Below are 22967 nucleotides of genomic sequence, written 5' to 3'. Positions count from 1 at the left end.
AGAAAATTGGAGTTGAGATAGAAGATCGGCCATAATCTTGAATGGCGGTGCAGACGTGAAAGGCCAAATGGTTTACTGCTGCTTCTGTTTATGTTCTTATATTCTTATTGTATTAGAATGGAAGACTATCACAAAGCCACCAGCAACTGCTGTTGATGCAGCCGAAAATGGTACAGCAGTGACACAACCAGAAGAAATGCCTCAAACGTCCTTGCCCATACCAACACAGGTAAGAATGCATTATGATTGATATTTTCCAAATCGATTAAATGATTTGCATTTATTTGAGATAGATAAAATTCTTTGAGCAGGATAAATGGTGGAATGCTGATCCCATTATCATAGCTGCAGTGCATTAAGGAATAGGGGTTTGGAATAAGTTCCCTCTTGTGTGTTTATATGCCTGCATAAGATAATAACATCTGTAAGCATCTCCCTGATTTATTGCAGACTTTTCCTGAAGAATAGTATATGTGCTCACGACACATATAGATAGTTGCTGCATATCACTTCAAACCGTGCTTCCTGAAGAGGGATATTCTAATCCTTTCAGGGAAGCATTGGTCATCAGGGTGAGATGGGGGTTCAGTACATTTGTGTGTTAAAATTGGCATCTTAAGCCGCTGGTTCTCTCCCAGTTAATTTAATGCCCTGGGAAAATCAAGAATACCCCATGGGCAACCCTAGAAAAACATTTTCAGCCTGCATTAATGTCTTTTGTGCACCTTACCCTCCCTTTCTCCTATTGTTGGCAACACCATCAGTTCCATCAGCACTGGAACTCTCTGTTTAAGTGTCTACGCCTCTCCATGACTCCACATTCTAATAATCCTCTCTAAACACATCCTTTCAAACATGCTTTCCGCCCCATTTCCTAACTTCTGTCTCCCACCCTTCATGTAAAGTTCCTTCAGATGATTGACGAGGATGTTGCCAGGACTGGAAAAATGCAGCTATGAGGAAAGATTGGATAGGCTGGGGTTGTTCTCCTTGGAACAGAGAAGGCTGAGGGGAAATCTAATTGAAATATACAAAATTTTGAGGGGCCTGGATAGAGTGGAGGTAAAGGGCCTATATACCTTAACAGAGGTCAGTGACTAAGGGGCATAGATTTAAAGTGATTGGTAGAAAAATTAGAGGGGAGTTGAGGATATTTCTTTTTCACCCAGAGGGTGGTGGGGGTCTGGAACTCGCTGCCTGAAAGGATAGTTCAGGCAGAAACCCCCAACTCATTCAAAAGGAGTCTGGATATGCAACTCAAGTGCCATAATCTGCAAAACTACAGATCGAATGCTGGAAGGTGAGATTAGAATAGGTGGATTGTTTTTCGGCCAGCAGAGACACAGTGGGCCAAGTGGCCTCTTTCTGTGCCCTAAACTTTTTATGTTCTCTGTTAAAGGAGCTGTCTAAAGTTTTTTGTTAATGTACTTTTTATCTTTTTCCAGTGTTAGCAGTGGGCTGATAGTTCATCAGGTTACCCACAGTAAACTTCAGATTTCTTTCGTGACGAGCACACTGCATGACTGACATTTAAAATGTATTCTTTTAGTCCCTGTCCCATACTATTTTATACTTAACCAGATTGCATCTGCTACCTTTTTGCCTAGCTGTCTTAAGATTCAAATCCATCTGAATATGGTTGCATTACCCCTTATTTGTACCAGTGTAATATTGGGACAGAAAATACATGTATCTCGCCAAAAATTGGAATTAAATCAATTCAGTTTAATGTGAATGATTGTTAATGAATAGTAACTCTTACAATTTTTGTTGATTTTATTTGTAATACAGCACTTGAATTACGTTCATTTTCATGTTAGCAATACACAATGTGGAAAAGATTGCATTTATTCAGAGTCTTTGATTTGCAGGAAGGAGGAATTGGACAATAGTCTTTTCATGCAAATCACTGCTTTCAATGCAACTTTGAGGCACAGCAAAATATTTTCAGAACAAATTTTTACTATAAAATTTGTTTTTGCAGATTCCTGGAGTTCAGCCAATTCCAGCTGTTAGTAGACTCCATCCACCAAACTTTTCAACAATTCCACCACCTACTTTCAATCCTGGAGTGCCACCTCCACCACCACCACCACCGCCTCCTCCATTTATGCGTCCTGGTTTCAATCCAGTCCAGCCACCACCTGGTATGTTACTTCAGAGGTTTTTTTTTATTAGTGCCAGAATTGTGTTCGCAATCGAACTTGGGAAAATAATTTCAAGTTGACTACCTCAAGATTGTACCTTTGGAGAAAAATATTTACAATTAATATGTTGAGCATCTTATTTTAGAATAACCCATTGATCTTAAAAGGTGTCATCCTTTTTCTATTCCAATGATATTTTAATTTATATAGACAAGCTTTATTAGGAAGAGAAAGATTATAGTGTTTGCCATTTTTTTTATTTTAAAAGCATCTGTGAAATTCTTCAAATGATCAACCTACACTAAATGGTAATTAGGTGTTTTGCAGGTTTAAAACAAGAAATAGGAACATAAGAAGGCTATATGGCCCCTCAAACCTGCTCTACCATTTAATAAGGTCATGGCTGATTCTCGAGCTAACTGCACTTTCCCACCCTATCCCCAGATCTCTTGATTCTCTTAGGGTCCAAAAATCTATTGATGTCAGTCTTAATTCAATATATTCAACAACTGAGCATCCACAGCTCCCTGGAGTAGAGAATTCCAAAGATTCACAACCCTCTGAATGAAGAAATTTCTCCTCATCTTAGACCAAAATCCCCATCCACAGACAATGCACCTTAATTCTAGACATTCCAGCCAGGGGAAACAGCCTCTCAGCATTTGCTGTGTCAAACCCTCTCAGAGGGCTGAATTTTACACCATCCCAGCGGGTCGGATGGTGGCGTGGGGGTGGCGTAAAATTGAGTGGGAGGCTTTCCTGCCTCCGGCCAATTTTGCCCATGGCAAGTGGGTGTGCTGGGGATGTGAAAGGCTGCGAGCGATAGCTGCCAGCCTTTCTGCGCTCCGGGAGGGGGAGGTGTCATGGCAGTCGGGCATAGGGTGCCCGATTGAGGGCCGCCCCACCTCTCCCAATCCACCCCCGGGCCCAAGACACTTCCCCCCCTCCCCCCAAACGGCTACCCTTGCCTCGCCGCCACGACTGATCACCCTCCCACACCCCCAAACCAGGCGAAAAAAGCCCAACTTACCTGAAGTTCTGGCTCCATGGCATCAGCTAGGCCGCAGTCCCAGCAGTGGCCACCGCTCCCAGTGGCACTGCTGGGATTAAGAGTTGCTGGCCCGTTGATTGGCTGGCAGCTCACTGAGGTGGGACCTCCTCTTCCCTCAAGTGATTGGCAGTGCCGCCTCGGGACAATTAAAGCCCAGGGACCCATAAAATGCAGGTCAGATCCCTGATTTAGTCAGAAGCGGGTTCGCCACCGACTTACACCGGTGGCGAAGTCGAGTCCACCTACGGTAAAATCCAGCCCAGAATCTTATATGTTTCAATGAGATCACCTCTCACTCTTCTATACTGCAGAGAGTTATAAGCCAATTCTGCTCAATCTTTCCTCATAAGCTAGCCCTCTCATGCCAGGAATTAATCTCGTGAGCCTTCATTGCACCTGCTCTAAGGCAAGTATATCCTTTAGGTATGGAGACCAAAACTGTACACTGCTCCAAATGTGGTGTCTCCAAAATTCTGTACAATTACAGCAAGACTTCCTTAATCATGTACTCAACCCCCCTTTGCAATTAAAGCCAACATACCATTTTGCCTTCCTAATTGCTTGCTGTTCCTGTTTGTTAACTTTGTATTTCTTGAAAAGGACACCCAAATCCCTCAATGCCAGCATTTAATAGTTTCTCACCATTTAAAAAAAGTCAGTGTTTCTATTCTTCCTACCAAAGTGAATAACCTCACAGACTGCAGTTTTTCAAAATAATGTTTCTGAAAAATAAAGCAAATTTTCCTTTTGTTATATAAATGTAATTAATCCTCAATATACCTTTGTTCCACTCTCTTTAACTGTTTCTAAATCTGCTTTGAAGCAATTAGACATTTAATTTTGACAGTGTTCCCTTCCCTGTGTTAAGCCTGACCTAAACTGAGCAATCTGAGTCAAAAAAGAACTGAAGATTGTAGTGTGGTTGGGCCATCTGGCAAAGTTGAAGTTGGAGAAAATGATTTGCCGAAAAATGTTCATGTCCTGGAGGAATGCTGTTGTACTTATTCTCCCCTATTGGCAAATTAACCTATACTGAGAAATTTGGATGATAAACAGTCCAAACAATGACAATGTGGTATAATCTAATTTTTCCACAATTTTACCATAAAAGCGAATTCAAAGGAGAATCTGATTTAGCAACAAATATATATAAGAAAATGGGGCACACTTCAACTGAGAATACATTCCAATGAGAAAGAAAAATTCCAAGAGGAGGACCCACCATCTATGGTGACCTAAAAAAGTTAAAGATAGTATCAAACTTAAAGAAAAAGCACATAATGGCACAAAGATGGGTGGCAGGCCAGAAGATTGGGCAGAATATAAAAAGCAGCAAAGAACGACTAAAAGATTAATAAGGAGGGAAAAGTTAGCATATGAGAGAAAGCTGGCTAGAAATATAAAAACAGATATCAAGAGTTTATATTTGAAAAAGAAAAGTTAAAGTGAGCGTTGGTCCTATAGAAAATGTGTCTGGGGAATTAAAAAGCGAAAATAAGGAGATGACAGATGAATTGAACAGGTATTTTGCATCAGTCTTCATAGAGGATACAAGTCACATCCCAGAAATAGCTGTAAATCAGGAAATGGAAGGGAGGCAGGAACATTACATTACAGGGAAGTGGCACTGAGTAAATTGTTGGAGCTGAAGGTTGACAAGTTCCTGGTCCTAATGGACTTCATCCTAGGGTCTTAAAAGAAGTGGCTAATTAAATAGTTGATGCGTTGGTTTTAATTTTCCAAAGTTTCCTAGATTTGGGGAAGCTTCTATTAAATTGGAAAATAGCATATGTAACTCAGCCATGATCTTATTGAATGGCAGAGTAAGCTCGAGGGGCGGAGTGGCCTGCTCCTGCTCCTAATTCGTATGTTTGAATAGATTAACAGTATAGAACATCTTAAGGAATCTATCATTTGACTTTCATATTTAACTTTATCTTGGAATTCATGTCATTTATGTAGTATGATTATTAGAATTGGATGGTGCACTAATCCATGTATTTGCTTTCATTTAAAAAAATTTGTTCTTGGGATTTGGATGATGTTGCCAAGGCTTGCATTTATTGCCCAAACCTTTTATTTTTTTATCTGCGAAGAGGGTTTGGGGGTTGCTCTTTTAAGAAAAAAAGCAGTAACTGTACTTTTCATTTGCATATTTCTAGGCCATTCCACAAAGCATTAATAGTCACCCAGGCAGAGTGGGACTAGACTTGTGTATATAAGCCAGACTAGGTATGGGTGGTCGGTTTCTTTCCCTGTCGGGCATTTGTGAATCAGTTAGGTTTTTATCATCTTGCATTTATTTTTCTGGTGACAGCTCACAAATTGCTAGGTACGTCAAATTCAGTTTTGCATCTTGCTGTGGTGGGATTTGAACTTTCAACCATTTGGTTGCTAGTCCAATACCACTGCCACTACATTTAATTATTTTTTTATTAAATATGCAGGGAAATACATAGCTAATTATTTTGAACAGCTGCTTTTCTAGCTGCCCCTTAAGGTCAGCTAATTTAGCGTAGACTAGCGATCGAACCCAAAGTCTTTATGGTCCATAAGGCTCAGAATTGGAAACAGAATTTACATTCAGAGAACAAGACAGAAAAGTTTTCATTTATAAAGGACCTTAATTAATTTCCCTGAAGTCCGAAAATAATTAATGTACGGTGGATTGCTCTGAAATGCATTGACTGTTTTTGTGCACAGCAAGATCTCAGAAAAATGATGAAGTAATTCCATTATTTGTTATAGAAGTAGTGTTAGCAGGAAGCTTGGAGAGCTGTCTGTTGTTTTAGTACCATAGAATCTTTAATATGCACTTATATCTACCTAAGCTGCGATCATGGCTTAATGTCTCATACGAGCAACAGTGGACAGGAAAATAACCTCTGGTCCATCCAGCCTGTCTCAAACAATTATGATTCCTTGTGCATCATGATATATGCACTCCTTACCCCACCCAAAACCATGTGACCTCCTGGGAGAAGCAAAAAACCCAGGCCAGTTTGGGGCAACAGTTCTGGGAAATTCCTTTCCAAACCTCTGAGGTGATCGACTCATCCAATAGATCACTCCGGCCCTGATCAGTGTTGTGTGGGTTATCTAACATTTGTATGAAGTGGTCTACGTCTCAGCCAGAAACTGTCCCAACTCTCAGTTGAAGGAACCTAGCAAAATATTGTCTACTGCATAATCCTGTTCAAGAGGCCCACTATTGTGAAGAAAAGAATCGCCTCCTGACATCTAACCGAAATCTTTCACGACTTAAAATTGTCACCTCTGGTCCTCCCTAACCTATTTAATGAAATGAACTGTCAACTCTGAACACTATCTGTTTCCCTCATCATCATTTTGTAAACTGTGATCAAGTCACTCCCAACTCTATGCTTCTCTCTAGTGTAGAGTTCCAGTTCTTTTAGCCTATGTTATAAACTAAGATGCTTGGAACTAGGAATTAATCTAGTGGTCCTCCTCTGCACCCTTTTTAAAGACTCAATATCACTTGTGAGGAGGCCAGAATTGGACACCGTATTCTAATGGAGGCCTGACCTGAAGTATGACACTTCCAACAATGCAGCTTAAATTATACACTTGTGTCCTGGAATAAGCCTTGAAATCACATTATTCTGACTCAGACTAGCATTACCAACAGAACAGTTTGACTCCATGAATGCAAGTATTACCCATTTCATTTAGTCAGCTATTCTGTGGGTTTAATTTTATATTTTGACTACTTTAGACTTCTGTGAACAGAATATTTTGTGGCTATGAAGGTTGCAGTTTTAACAATATTTTTGGAGACTATTACTGAATTATTGACCCATGAATATGCCATTAAAACTGGATTTTAAAATGTCTTTATTCCTCATGTAGGTTTTTAATTTTATATTTAAACAATTAGTCAATCAATGGTCCCTTCCTCTTGTTCTGTCTCTTGGTCAAGTAGAATGAGGTGATAATGAGAATACCATGTCTTCCAACTCTACCCATTTTCTAAGCATCTGTGGTAGCCTGTAAGGTGGAAAATGTTCATCGACAGTCCTGTTAAATGGTGCCCTATCAGGAAAAGTTAAAAATTATTTTTTGGTTGTATGATCTCATCAAAATAAGGGATGTTGACGTTCATAAATTGAAAATGTTCTTATTCTATGCATTCATTGTTAGTACCAAATACTATCAGGTCAGATAAAACGTGATGAGATACAGAGTAATATTCCTGTTACTCTGTCCCAATAGTACTCCCCAAATCAGCCTCCGAAGTTAACCTACTTTGCATTGATGTGACAATTTTCTGTTACCCGCATCAGGAGGTTTGCGGCCTCTAAAAGAGCTTATTGCTTAATTCTGAATGTGTGCAGTGGGCCTGAGTCTGCTAGGAACTGAGCTGGCCTTAGCCGAACTCAGTAAAGAAATCATCCTTACTGTCAATATGACAGAAGACTTTCTTATCACTCAAATCCAGAATTCAGAAGTGAAAAGCTAGTGTTGTAACCTATTGCACCACCCAGTTATCCATGTATATTTTATTTTGCATGGCTATATTTGACAGAATTGCATTTAGTAATTTTATCCCTAACAAATTAAAGCATACAATAGGGTTATAAATTTGGATCTGCATGGATACCGTTTCAGGTTCAGTCATTCCTATACGTGGTTGAAACATCTACCCAGTGTTGCGTTGCATGATTGTGTAAGCCAGAGTTGTTCCAATAATACCTCCTTGTGATCTTAACCAAATAATCATGTCTTTTGCACATGCGCTTCTTCAATCTTGTCAAAGGTGTCCTGAGAATTTACTTGGTGATACAAGGCCAGATAACAATCGTTCAGCTGCTTTGTTTCACAGTAGGGTGAAGCACAGCCATTTTGTCAGGATCCAATTAATTCAATTCATACAAATTATCTTTGCATAATAATGCAACACACCATGCTAGTTAACATCTGTGGATTATCTTGCTTAACTTGAACAAGATGGCTTCTGACTATCCATTAGCATTTCTAACTTCTTCGTCTCTACAAAATTTAATAAACCAGACAGCCCTTGCAGAAATAGCTACAACACAGAACAAGGCCATTTAGCCCATCATTCCTGAGCAAGCTCTTCATGAAAACTGTCCAGTCAGTTCCATTTCCCTGCTTGTTCCCCATTGGCTGTATCCCAGTTTCTCTGATTTTGGGGACCGATACTTTCCAACACAATGGTTGAGGTTTTTCAGTTACCTAGAAAAGTTAACTAATTGCTTATTGTTTAGTCTGGGGAAAACTACTTTCATTGAGCATAATAACTACTTTTCATCTAGGTGCCTTTCAAAAAAAAAACTTGTGAAGATATACTTTGCTTAATAAACTTAAAAATACTTTTTCAAATTTTTGTCACAAAATTCACAATCTTGAAATGTGACATCCACCTTTAGAAATATAGATGGGGACAGAAAGAGTGAACATATTTTGGACTCATCATTAAATGATCCATCTCTGGCTTATTATGTAAACGACATATTTCTATAATGCGAAAATTGTTATTTCAGGTTATCTTCCACCAGGAGCTATTCCTCCATTGAGTGCTGCAATGCCCATTGGAAACACAGGAACTAACATTCCAACATGCGAGTCTTCCCATCTTCCTGGTTAGTCATTTTCTATTACTTCATTCTATAACTTGTGATCTCCAGCAGATACTAAATCATCAGTTATTTAGTTATTTACCAAACGTGAAAGTTAGTTGGTTTTGCCTTTCATTACACTCTACATACATTTGGGAGCTCTCCTTTGCAAAAGATTCAAGGTTACTTACCCTTTGAAGAGATTTTTGAGGCAGAACTTGGTATTATTTAAACATGACAAATATCAGCACACCATACTCTCTTTACCCTTCTAGTCATCATGCTGTTTATTAAAGCATGGCTACCTGACCCAAACCCAACCAGACCCGACGACAGGAATTGGACAGTGCTGCCTTGCTCCAGGAGTTAATCTTCAAATGAACATGCAGGACACGACATGTGTCGGGTTCGGGTTGGGTTGGGCATTTAAAAAAATTAAAGGACTCTGACCCGGGTCGGGTTTGGGTTGGCTGTTGTCGGGCCGGGTTTTAAGTTTATACCCGAGCCAAGCTTTACTGTGTATAGTCTGCCAATAGAGGAATTTTACTAAATGAGAAGTGGTGTTCTATCTGCTGCCATGTAAGTGTTGTAGGTTTTCAGTAGTTTCTTGTTTTGTCTTTTTAAGCATGGCACTTTTCAAGTTCTATATTAACTGCAGAAAGCCCTCTCCTATTATCTGCAGTTATGTACGTTGTGCCAGCTGCCTTTTCTTTGACCAGTGTTACTGTGGCAGTTCAAATATGTGGAGACTTACAATGAGGAATGAAATGAAAAGTTTTCAGCTGCTGTTAATAGTTTTATCAAACTGAGATAATAGTTGGTCAAGTGAGCCACAAATCATTCTCTTTCCAAGCTGGAAATGAGCTCTCACCACCCAAATATTGTCTATATTATTGTGAAATAGAATCTGCATGCAAATAGACTTGGTTTCATTGGGGTAAGAGGGGTAACATGATGTACTGTGATCAGAAAAAAATCCAGAGCATCTGGACAAGGCAATCCACAATAGTAAGTTGGTCTGGAACATGATTGCTGAAATACATCACCTTAGAGAATGCAGCAGGAGGTCAACCAGTTTGACCCTAAGATATTTCTATGGGGATGGGAGTACAATGGAGCTCATGAAGCTACTAATGGCCTTCATCATTTTAATTATCTAAGTTGAGGATGGCTGGATTTTAGAACAGTTTCAAAAATTTAATGGAGACTGGTAAGCATCTTGGCTTCTTTTGCCTTTTAAAGATGTTTGAAAGTAAACTAAATAAGAAAGGAAAGAAATATGCTTAAATTATTGTAGTCAGTATATTACCATGTCACTTAAGATAGTATAACTGACTGTAGCTATGGGCTAGAATGGCACTGTAAGAATGAGAGGCCTCAAAATAAATTGATATGAAAGCTTTGGTAATGTAATTATCCTGTATGACAGTGTACTTATCACTCACTATGCATGCTGCTACGCATCATATTTATACTATTTAGTAAGTAAACATCCTTAACATGAATGTTATCATATTTCTGGGCCTGAGCTCTGTATGTAAAGCCAGTATGAAGGGCGGAAGTGTACAGTTATACTGCTAAACAGGTGCACCCGGCCTTGCGACTATTACCTGATTCTGCTCATGAGTAACTTAGACCCCTTGTGGTCAATTTACTGAAATAGCACCGTTTGTAGTTTTTAAATAATAACTGTGACATTGTAATTCACTTTTTTCAGGCTGTGTACATTATAGAATTGGCAGTATGTTGCTGGATTATTAAAATACATTAAGATTTTAGTGATTGGTTAACCATTTGATTATTTTTTTTGAAAAGCTGATTGAAAGCAAATTGAAAGGAACTTCGATGAAATTTGTTAAGCAATAGGCAAGCCATTAAGGCTATTATATAGCTATTCCAACTGTAAAGGCCAAGGTGTTACAAAGACTGTAAGCTATTCTGTCTCAGGAATTCATCCTTTAAGGGATGTGGCCTCACGTCCAAAGACCCCCCCCCCCCCCCCCCCCACCTACAAGAGGCATCAAATAGACCCTAGTGGCAGTGATGACTTAAGATTGGACACATACCAATGGAAGGATATAACAATTATAGAATTATATAGCTCAGAAGGAGCCATAATGGCCTGTCATGTCTGTGCTGGCTCTTTGAAAGAGCAGTTGTGCTTAGTCCCACAACCCTGCTTTATGTCTGTAACCTTGTAAGTTCCTCACCCTTAAGTAACTGTTCAACACCCTTTTAAAATTATTTATGGAATCAGCTTCCACCACCTTTTCAGGTTGAGCATTCCAAATCCTAACAACTCTGAAAAATCTTTTCCTCACCACCTCTCAAGATCTCTTGCCAATGATTTTGAATCTGTGACCTTTGGTTATTGACAAGTTCATCAGAGGGAATAATTTTTCTCTCTCCTCTAAACTTCTCAACATTTTGAAAACGTCTGTTTGGTAACTCTTAACCTTCTGTGTTCCAAGGAGAACAGACCAACCTCTCTTCATAACTGAATTTCTCATCCCTGGTAACATCCTCTGAACCTCCTTGCTTTCTTTCTAATACCTTTATATCTTAAATGAAGTGTGGTGCCCAGATTGTCCACAATACTGCAGCTGGGGCCTAACTAGTGATTTATAAAGTTCGAGCATTATCTCTTTGCTTTTAAATTTTATTCTTCTATTTTTAGCCACCTTATCAATGTGCCCAGCCACTTTTAAGGATTTGGGTGTATGGACATCAAGGTGTCTCTGCTCTTCTATGCTTTTCAAAATTTTGTGCAATTTATAGTATACTGTATTTCCATATTAGTCATCCCAAAGTGCATCACTTCACATTTCTCCACATTCTTTTCATGCTTCTGCCCATTTCACCATCCTGTACTTTTCTGAAACCTATGTCTTCATCATGATCTACTACTTTGCCAAGTTTCATATCATCTGTGGGCATTATAATGCTGTTCCGTACACACGCGTCTAGGCCATTTACAAAAGTTGAAGAGAGTAGTGGACCCAAACTGATCCTTGGAGAATACCACTGTAACGCACCACCAAGTCTGAAAAACATCCATCCACCACCGCCCTTTTCTTCCTGTTACTGAACCAGTTTTGTATCCATGCTGACTCTTTTCTCTTAATTCCATGGACTTGCATCTTTTTGATGTACCTCCCATGTGGGACTTCTCAAACGCCTTCTGAAAGTCCATATATACCTCATCTGCACCAGCTTGATCGACCTTCACTGTTAAAAGATCAAAGAACTCAGTAAAGTTAGATTCTTCAAGAAGATAGTATTCAAGATTCTATTTATTAACAAGAACCTGTGCCTGGAATTCATTTCTTATCTTACAGGCCGTTTGTTTGGAGACCTGACTACCCGTCAAACCAGAAAAAAGCCTATTTTCATACAGCTGTCATGAGGTTCTGCAGAGATAACTTTTGCATTCAAGATTGCAAAGAGCACCATCAGATGTTGAGATTGATAAGTTACAGGGAGGTGCTACTTCAGAGCTATAACTAATGACAATTAGCTGTTTGTCATTTCCAATGAAAATTGTTAATGCAGCTCTTTCTGCTGGAATAATTCTTTCCAAAGCACTTCGGATGTGCCAGCAGGAATAGGTGAGGGTGGATGTGGCAATAGCTAAAGCCTCAGTATTCAGTTTCAAGTAAATATGTAGTCAAGTGCACAAAACCACATGTAACATTAGAGGTGATTACATAGAAACATAGAAATTAGGAGCAGGAGTAGGCCACAGACCCTCATTCCTGCTTACTCCCAATAGCCTCTCACCTCTTGCTTATCAAGAATCAATCTACCACTGCCTTAAAAATATTCAATGACTCTGCTTCCACCGCCTTTTGAGGAACGGAGTTCCCAAGACTCAGGATCCTCAGAGAAATAAAACTCATTATCTTAAATGGGCGACCTCTTATTTTTAAAAGTGACCCCTAATTCCAGAATCTCCCACAACAAGAAACATCCTTTTCACATTCACCCTGTCAAGACCCCTCAGAATCTTATATGTTTCAATCAAGTTGCCTCTTACTCTTCTAAACTCCAGCGAATACAAGCCTAGCCTGTCCAGCCTTTCCTCATGAGACTCCATTCCAGGTATTAGTCCAGTAAACCTTCTCTGAATTGCTTCCAACAAATTTGCATCCTTCCTTAAATAAGGAGACCTATACTGTACACAGTGCACCAGATGTGCCCCCACCGATGCCCTGTATAGCTGAAGCATAACCTCACTACTTTTGTATTCAATTCCCCTCGCAATGAATGATAACATTCTATTAGCTTTCCTAATTACTTGCTGTACCTGCATACTAACCTTTTGCAATTCCTACATGCACTAGGACACCCAGATCCTTCTGCATTCAGAGCTCTGCAATCTCTCACCATTTACATAATATGCTTTTTTTATTCTTCCTGCCAGAATGGACAATTTCATATTTCCCACTTACCAGATCTTTGCCCGCTCACTTAACCTATCTATATCCCTTTGTAGCCTCCTTATGTCCTCTTCACAAGTTACTTTCCGACCTATGTTTGTGTCATCAGCCAATTTAGCAACCATATCTTCGGTCCCTTCATCCAAGTCATTTATATAAATTGTAAAAAGTTGAGGCCCCAACACTGATCACTATGGCACACCACTCTTTACATCTTGCCAACCAGAAAATGACCCATTTATCCCTGCTGTCTGTTTCCTGTTAGCTAGCCAATCTTCTAACCATGTCAAAATGTTACTCCTACACCAGGAGCCTTTACTTTCTGCAGTAACCTTTGATGTGGCACATGCCTTCTGGAAATCTAAGTACAGTACGTCCACTGGTTCCCTTTTATTCACAGCACATGTTACTTCTTCAAAGAACTCCAGTTGGTTGAACATGATTTCCCTTTCACAAAACCATATTGACTCTGCCTGATTACCTTGAATTTTTCTAAGTGCCCTGCTGTAACGTCTTTAATAATAGCTTCTAACGTTTTCCCTGTGACAGATGGCAAACTTTTGTTATGTGGACTTGAAAAGATATCCATAAAATATGTGCATGAAGTAATTCAAACACCTTCACTGTGCACGAAAGCCAAGAAAATTTGTAACTCAGTTGGCTGAACTTGCTCTGCATATGATAGCACACTTAAATAATGAATGAACCTGACTGCTTAACATAGTGACATTTTGTAAATTCTGGGTGGTTGGGTAAATATTTTAGTGTGGTGTCACACTTGTGGTCTACTTAAACATGATTTTGACATTTCGACAAGTATTTATAAAAGAGATGTATAAAATTTGAGAGCACAGCCTGGATTTTCTGGCACTTTATGCCAGCGACACTTGCATCCCACGAAAGAAAACAAAAGGTAGTGGAGAGGTGTTGGTGGTTTTGGGTAACCGCTATCAAGGCTGTGGTTCTGTTGATGCCCCACAAGCCTGTAGTTTCCTTATTTCTATCTCCCTCCCTTTTTGAATAAAGGAGTTACATTGGCTATTTTCCAATCTACTTGAAGCTTCCCCGAATCTAAGGAATTTTGAAAAATCAGAACTAACTAACATATCAGCTATCTCACTAGTCATTTCTTTTAAGCCCCTAGGATCCCACTACAGCAGTTGCATGGTGAACTTTCGTTATGTGGACTTGAAAAGATATCTGTAAGATATGTACATGGAGTAATTCAAACACCTTCACTGTGCACGAAAGCCAAGAAAACTTGCAACTCAATTGGCTGAACTTGCTCCGCACGTGATAGCACACTTAAATAATGAATGAACCTGACTGCTTATCACAGTGACATTTTGTAAATTCTGGGTGGTTGGGTAAATATTTTAGTGTGGTGTCACACTTGTGGTCTACTTAAACATGATTTTGACATTTCGACAAGTATTTATAAAAGAGATGTATAAAATTTGAGAGCACAGTCTGGATTTTCTGCCACTTTTTGCCAGCGACACTCGCATCCCATGAAAGGAAAAAAAAAGGTAGTGGAGAGGTGTTGGTGGTTTTGTGTAACCATTATCAAGGCTGTGTTTCTGTAGATCCCCCACAAGAACCAAACAGCTGAGAGGCTGGTTGTCTTTCTGGTGTGTACCATATACAAGATGTACTGCAGCAACTCGCCAAGCTTCCTTCAACAATACCTTTCAAACTTGTAACCTCTACCACCTAGAAGGGCAAGGGTAGCAGACGCATGGGAACACCACCATATGCAAGTTCCCCTCAAAGTCGCACATCATCCTGACTTTGATCTGTATCGCTGTTCCTTTGTTGTCGTTGGGTCAAATGCCTGGAACTCCCCTCCTAACAGCGTTTTGGGTGTACCGACACCAGGTGGACTGCCGCAGATCAAGAAGGAGGCTCACTACCGCCTTCTCGAGGGCAGTTAGGGATGGCCAACAAATGTTGGCCTTGCCAATGATGCTTACATCCCATGAAAGAATAAAAAAAAAGGTTGGGCGAGGTGTTGAAGGTTTTGTGGAACTGCTATCAAGACTGTGGTTCTGTAGATGCTCCACAAGAAGCAAACTGCTTAGAGGCTGCCTCCTTCCTCCATCTCTGGCAGGTCTCCAAGTCTGCTGCAGTTAGCTTCCAGTGGTCACAGCTCAGCCCAACCCCTTTGTGGAGGTTGGAAAGCCCAGAGGCGAAATGATCCTAGGGCCATAAAGTTGGGGGGTATCAAGGGCCAATTTCATGGTGTGTGGAACCCACCCCACCAGAGATGTGCCCTGATTAGAAAATCTAGGCTGCTGTCTTATTTTTATATACATCATTGAGGAGGAACATGCAACGATTCTGCAGTTTATGCAGACTTGCATTAGGGACTTGAGTTTGAACATGACTTGCAATGGGAAAATTCTGGACATGTTTTAAGGATGTTATTGGACTGTTTTCCGTTTAAAGAGTATTTCCATATCCTTCAGAATGTGAATGGAAAAGAGTAACAGCAGCAGCATGATGTTAGATCACATTATACACAATGTGTTTGTTGAAAGTAGTCCAGTGCTGTTATCAAAATGATCCTTAAGGCTTGTGCAATGGCTGCAGCCTTATTTCACAGAATGGTAATTACTGTTTCTAAAACTGAATAATTAATCCCTTCTGGCAGTACAGTAAATGTTTAATACAGACTATAATTTTGTCCAGCAACATCAGTGGGTTCCCAGTAACATAGTGCAAAAAACTCCTCACTAAAGAACCCGATCCCTGCTTTAGTGTCTACTATGAGAAACAGTGAAGATGTTTCAGATGGTACCAAATATTTTGAACCTGTACAGGGACAAAACCCAGGGCTGGGAGGTACCAACATGCCACTCTCTCCAACACAAGCTATGCCTGTCATTGGTAAGCCCTTCCATCTTGGAATTTCAGAAAGGGCAGAGGGAGAACAAGGGGTATCTAAGGTTATACGATTTGCTGTGCAATACATGGAGCTGGTCATGTGTCTTTAATTTGAAAGGCTTATCATTATGCAACAGAGTAATTATAGTTCTAAATATTCAAACTGGCTTTCACTCAAATGTGATATATATATTTATCTATAAATACGTGCACACTGTTCACCACCTGAAGGACAGCCCCATTCATAGAATGTGCAATATAATTGTTCCATTTTGATTTTGTGGAAAAATACCCTGATTAAATCACTTACAGTATTTGAAAATCACTTTTATAGTTCTGCCGAATTAGTTAAGATGCTTTTTGAACTGTACTGAATAGTCAGTATAATTTAACCAATTATAATCACTTTTTAAGCATACTGAACTCCAGGGAAAAAAAAATTTCACCTGGTTATACTCTCATGTATCACAAATGAAATTAGATGCACAAGAAAAGCCAGAGGAATGCCTATTCCTTTGAGACATGCCAACAGGAACCCACAAGATAATACTAAAGTGTATTGTTACGACTGAGGCAGGAGTGCACTGTTTGTTATAGTCCCGCTTCTTTAAAGTTCCCTTTTTACCTTAGCCAAATTTTAAAGTCCCTTTTTTACCGTAGCTCCTCACTGTACACACAGGCATACACACATAGACAGACTGGTTAACTGGAAAAATAAAAGGGATTTTCTAAATTCAGAGCTCTGTTACAGACAAGAAAGGCACTTTGGCTGATTACTTGCTCATTTTTGAAGTAAACAGCAGATGAGATATGTTGTTCCAAAACTGGCATACAGTCTAACTTGCGAGTACACCTAGACAGGTCACTGGGATCTTTTAGAACAGTTCTTTTCAGGTGGCGTTGAGAATTAATGTAGCAGGCTTTCTTCAAAGAAAGGAGACAAGATGAATTGACGCAGTATACTTCTCAGGGTCTTTTAGTAATACTGGAAAGTGAGCTGGGTTGTGGTTTTCTGTACTTCCTCCACTACTTCAGACTTGACTTTATCGGCTGCTCCCTCCAGAAAGTAAAACAGACACACTGACTCTACAACCAAAAGCTTGAGTTTCTGCCCTCTCAGGTGCGTGCTGCTGCTTCTGGGCTTGTCCAGTCAAGGGGTGCGCTACTGACTCCCTGCCCACATTTTTCCTATTACCAGGGTTTCTGTTCTTTTAACTTGTCGTGTGACAACCAGTAACATTGTTGCCAACTAGGTCTTTCAGTGCCCTCTTGGAAAAAAAACTGCTTCAACATTTATTCAGTTTGACTATGAATTCCTCAAAAATATCTTAACAAAGAAAACACAATCACTTCCACAACAGTATTAAGACTTCCCATTGGCATCAGTTTCTGTGCATTTTCTCCTGCTTTTGGCGTTAACGACAAGCATATACCATCCACTGTGTGATAGAAATAAGCATGCAAATGGCTTGTTTAGAAGACCTTGCAGATATTGCTCTAATCATTGACTAATTCAAATTAAAACCGTTGGGTCAACAACTTAAGGATTTCACTGGAACCTTTGTCCTTTGAGAGGTTTTGTTACTTTAGTTGAAGCGACTACCTCACCACTATTTAAAAAGTTTGTTGTTGCTCTTAGTACAAAATCTTTTGGCTTTCTCTGAAATACCTGTTCGCCATCAGGCATGACTGATATTGTTGAATAGCTATTTTTTATGGAATTAATCTTCAGTTTACAGTGATTATGATTTACCATATTAAGTTTCTAGAATTTATTGCATTTCATAAGGTGATCCTTCTCAATAGAAATAACAATGACATTCTATCTGAAGAAAAATAAAGACAAACTTAGTATGTCTTGGTACTAAGTAATCAGTAATTTTTGGTTTTTGATCATCTGTATAACAATATTGCAGTAGTATTCAAGCAGCTAGCTGGCAAGAAAACAATCTTCATCAATCTCTTGGCAGGCAAAAGATCAAACCTCAACAACGGACACTCAAACTTTTTTCCAGTTTTCTGAACATTTATATATCTGAATCTACTTACCTTTATCTGTCTTGTGATTTAATATTTCCACATCAATGGGATAAATTCAAAGGAATAGCTAGCAGTCAAATACAATGTTTAAAAAAATAGCTTTTATTTACACAAGCATGGTTCCGAATAAATTTCTCCCTAGTATGCATAATATCCACAAGCCCTGCAACTCTGACTACACTCTCGACCTTTCTTTGTTCTTTTCCAGTGTATGTTGCATTTAGATCTTTGGTCTATCTTCAAATTCCCCTGCAGTTAACTCAACCTTTAATGCCTCTCTGCCCTGAACCTCTTCTAGAGAAATCAGTTCACATACAAGAAACATCTACACTCACCCTGGAGATCTGAATTATCAGTTTATCATAAAACAAATCTTAACTAGTAATGAAGTAAAGCATGAATACAAAGATTTTAAATTTAAGTCCCTTTTTTACCTTCGCTCCTACATATATATTACATATATATATATACACACACAAGGGTCAAGGATGTCACGGAGCGGCTGCAGGACATTCTGAAGGGGGAGGGAGAACAGTCAGAGGTCATGGTACACATTGGCACCAACGACATAGGTAGAAAGATGGATGAGGTCCTGCAACAAGAATTTAGGGAGCTAGGTAGCAGATTAAAAAGCAGGACCTCAAAGGTTGTAATCTCTGGATTACTCCCGGTGCCACATGCTTGTGAGTATAGGAATAGGAGGATAGAGCAGATGAATGCTTGGCTGAAGAGATGGTGCAGGAGGGAGGGCTTTAGTTTCCTGGATCACTGGGTCTGTTTCTGGCGAAGGTGGAACCTGTACAAGTTGGACGGGTTGCACCTGAACCGGAACAGGACTAACATTCTTGCTGGGATATTTGCTAATGCTGTTGGGATTGGTGGGGGATGAGATACAGAGTGGAGGTACAGTAAGGGGTGATGCACAGGCAAATATAGAAGAGAAACTGAGACAGTCTGGAAGGCAGAGCAAATATAGACCTGATAAGCCACAAGCAAACAATGCAGGGCTGGATTGCATCTATTTTAGCGCAAGCAATCTTACAAGTAAGGCAGATGTATTGAGGGCATTGATTAACACATGGGAATATGATATTGCTATCACAGAGACATGGTTGAGGGAAGGGCAGGACTGACAGCTCAATATTCCAGGGTATGGAATCTTCAGGTGTGACAGGAGAGGGTGTAAAAGAGGAGGAGGCATTGCACTGTTGATCAAGGAGTCAATTACTGCAGTAAGGAGGGATGATATCTGAGAAGGTTCCTCAAATGAGGCCATATGGGTAGAACTTAAAAACAAAATGGGGGCAATCACTTGGCTGAGAGTGTACTGCACGTCTCCAAACAGCCAGAGAGAGATGGAGGAGCAGAAAGGTAGGTAAATCTCAGAGGTGTCAAAATAATAGGGTAATAATAGGGGATTTCAATTTCCCCAATATCAACTGGGGTAGTCTTAGTGCAAAAGGCTTAAAGGGGCGGAATTCTTAAAATGCATACAGGAGAGCTTTTTGAGGCAGCACATAGAAAGTCCGACAAGAGAAGGGCGGATCTAGACCTAATCCTCGGAAATAAAGTCGGACAAGTGGAATAAATGTCAGTGGGGGAGCATTTCGGGGATAGTGACCATAACTCTGTAAGATTTAAGGTAGTTATGGAAAAGGACAAAGAGGGACCAGAAATGAAAGTACTAAATTGGGGGAAGGCTGATTTCAATACGATAAAAACAGGATCTGGCCAAAGTGGACTGGGAGCAGCTACTTGTAGAAAGTCTACATCAGACCAGTGGGAGTCATTCAAAAAGGAAGTAGAGAGTTTTTTTTTATTCATTCATGGGAAGTGGGCGTCACTGGCTACGCCAGCATGTATTGCCCATCCCTACTTGCCCTTGAGAGCTGGTGGTGAGCTGCCTTCTTGAACCGTTGCAGTCCATGTGAGGTAGGTACACCCACAGTGTTGTTAGGAATGGAGTTCCAGGATTTTGACCCAGTGACAGTGAAGGGACGGCGATATAGTTCCAACTCAGGATGGTGTGTGACTTGGACGGGAACTTGCAGTTGATGATGTTCCCATGCATCTGCTGCTCTTGCCCTTCGAGGTGGTAGAGGTAGTGGGTTTGGAAGGTGCTGTCGAAGGAGCCTTGGTGCGTTGCTGCGGTGCATCTTGTAGATGATGCACACTGCTGCCACTGTGCGTTGGTGGTGGAGGGAGTGAATGTTTGTGGATGGTGTGCCAGTCAAGCGGGCTGTTTTGTCCTGGATGGTGTCGAGCTTCTTGAGTATTGTTGGAGCTGCACCCATCCAGGCAAGTGGAGAGTATTCCATCACACTCCTGACTTGTGCCTTGTAGATGGTGGACAGGCTTTGGGGAGTCAGGAGGTGAGTTACTCACCTCAGGATTCCTAGCTTGTGACCTGCTCTTGTAGCCACAGTATTTATATGGCTACTCCAGTTCAGTTTCTGGTCAATGGTAGCCCCTAGGATGTTGATAGTGGGCGATTCAGCGATGGTAATGCCATTGAATGTCAATGGGAGATGGTTCGATTCTCTCTTGTTGGAGATGGTCATTGCCTGGCACTTGTGTGGCGCAAATGTTACTTGCCACTTATCAGCCCAAGCCCGGATATTGTCCAGGTCTTGCTACATTTCTACACGGACTGCTTCAGTATTTGAGGAGTCGCGAATGGTGCTGAACATTGCGCAATCATCAGAGAACATCCCCACTTCTGACCTTATGATTGAAGGAAGGTTATTGACGAAACAGCTGAAGATGGTTGGGCCTAGGACACTACCTTGAGGGAACTCCTGCAGTGACCTGGAGCTCAGATGATTGACCTCCAACAACCACAGCCATCTTCCTTTGCGCTAGGTATGACTCTAACCAGCAGAGAGTTTTCCCCCTGATTCCCATTGACTCCAATTTTGCTAGGGCTCCTTGATGCCATACTCGGTCAAATGCTGCCTTAATGTCAAGGGCAGTCACTCTCACCTCACCTCTTGAGTTCAGCACTTTTGTTCCTGTTTGAACCAAGGCTGGAATGAGGTCAGGTGCTGAGTGGCCCTGTCGGAACCCAAACTGGGTATCACTGACTAGGTTATTGCTAAGCAAGTGCTGCTTGATGGCGCTGTTGATGACGCCTTCCATCACTTTGCTGATGATTGAGAGTAGACTGATGGGGCAGTAATGGGCCGGGTTAGACTTGTCCTGCTTTTTGTGTACAGGACATACCTGGGCAATTTTTCACATTGCTGGGTAGGTACCAGTGTTGTAGCTGTACTGGAACAGCTTGGCTAGGGGCACGGCAAGTTCTGGAGTACAGGTCTTCAGTACTATTGCCGGAATATTGTCAGGACCCATAGCCTTTGTTGTGTCCAGTGCCTTCAGTCGTTTCTTGATATCACGCGGAGTGAATCGAATTGGCTGAAGTCTGGCATCTGTAATGCTGGGGACCTCAGCAGGGTGCCGAGATAGATCATCAACTCGGCACTTCTGGCTGAAGATTGTTGCAAATGCTTCAGCCTTATCTTATGCACTGATGTGCTGGGCTCCCCCATCGTTGAGGATGGGGATATTTGTGGAGCCGCCTCCTCCAGTTAGTTGTTTAATTGTCCACCACCATTCATGACTGGATGTGGCAGGACTGCAGAGCTTAGATCTGATCCGTTGGTATGGGATCCCTTATCTCTGTCTATCGCATGCTGCTTATGCAGTTTGGCATGCAAGTAGTCCTGGGTTGTAGCTTCACCAGGTTGACACCTCATTTTGAGGTATGCCTGGTGCTGCTCCTGGCATGCCCTCCTGCACTCTTCATTGAACCAGGGTTGGTCTCCTGGCTTGATGGTAATGGTAGAGTGGGGGATATGCCGGGCCATGAGGTTACAGATTCTGGTCGAGTACAATTCTGCTGCTGATGGCCCACAGTGCCTCGTGGATGCCCAGTTTTGCATTGCTACATCTGTTCGAAATCTATCCCATTTAGCACAGTGATAGTGCCACACAACATGATGGACGGTATCCTAAATGTGAAAGCGGGATTTCGTCTCCACAAGGACTGTGCCGTGGTCACTCCTACCAGTACAGTCATGGCCAGAAGCATCTGCGGCAGGCAGCTTCATGAGAACAAGTTCAAGTATGTTTTTCCCTCGTTGGTTCTCTCACCACCTTCCGCAGACCCAATCTAGCAGCTATGTACTTTAGGACTCTGCCAGCTTGGTCAGTAGTGGTGCTACCAAGTCACTCTTGGTGATGGACATTGAAGTCCCCCACCCAGAGTACATTTTGTGCCCTTGCCACCCTCAGTGCTTCATCCAAGTGCTGTTCAACATGGAGGAGTACTAACTCATCAGCTGACTGAGGGCGGTAGGTGGTAATCAGTAGGAGGTTACCGTGCCCATGTTTGACCTGATGCCATGAGACTTCATGGGGTCTGGAGTTGATGTTGAGGACTCCCAGGGCAACTCCCTCCCTACTGTAGACCACTGTCCCGCCACCTCTGCTGAGTCTGTCCTGCCGGTGGGACAGGACATACCCAGGGATAGTGATTGCGGTGTCTGGGGCATTGTCTGTCAGGTATGATTCCATGAGTATAAATATGTCAGGCTGTTGCTTGACTAGTCTGTGGGACTGCTCTCCCAACTTTGGCACAAGCCCCCAATGTTAGTAAGGAGGACTTTGCAGGGTCGACAGGGCTGGGTTTGCCGTTGTCGTTTCCGGTGCCGAGGTCGATGCCGGGTGGTCCGTCTGGTTTTATTCCTTTTTATTGACTTCGTAGCGGTTAGGTACAACGGAGTGGCTTACTCAGCAATTTCAG

General features: G+C 41.2%; 1 protein-coding gene across 2 annotated transcripts in view; it reads left to right on the top strand.

Annotated features, from left to right (window-relative positions):
* scaf4a (SR-related CTD-associated factor 4a) overlaps window positions 1-22967 on the top strand; it is a 133895-nt gene that overhangs the window by 97592 nt on the left and 13336 nt on the right. For both annotated transcript variants that reach the window (XM_068040539.1, XM_068040537.1), the window contains exons 16-18: window positions 117-229; window positions 1985-2147; window positions 8724-8822. In XM_068040539.1, coding sequence (XP_067896640.1) covers window positions 117-229; window positions 1985-2147; window positions 8724-8822 — 375 coding nt within the window. The remainder of the gene's footprint in view (window positions 1-116; window positions 230-1984; window positions 2148-8723; window positions 8823-22967) is intronic.

The sequence above is a fragment of the Heterodontus francisci genome, chromosome 10 (assembly GCF_036365525.1).
Source record: "Heterodontus francisci isolate sHetFra1 chromosome 10, sHetFra1.hap1, whole genome shotgun sequence".
In the NCBI taxonomy this organism is placed as follows: Eukaryota; Metazoa; Chordata; class Chondrichthyes; order Heterodontiformes; family Heterodontidae; genus Heterodontus; species Heterodontus francisci.
This window is presented reverse-complemented; position numbering and strand designations above follow the sequence as displayed.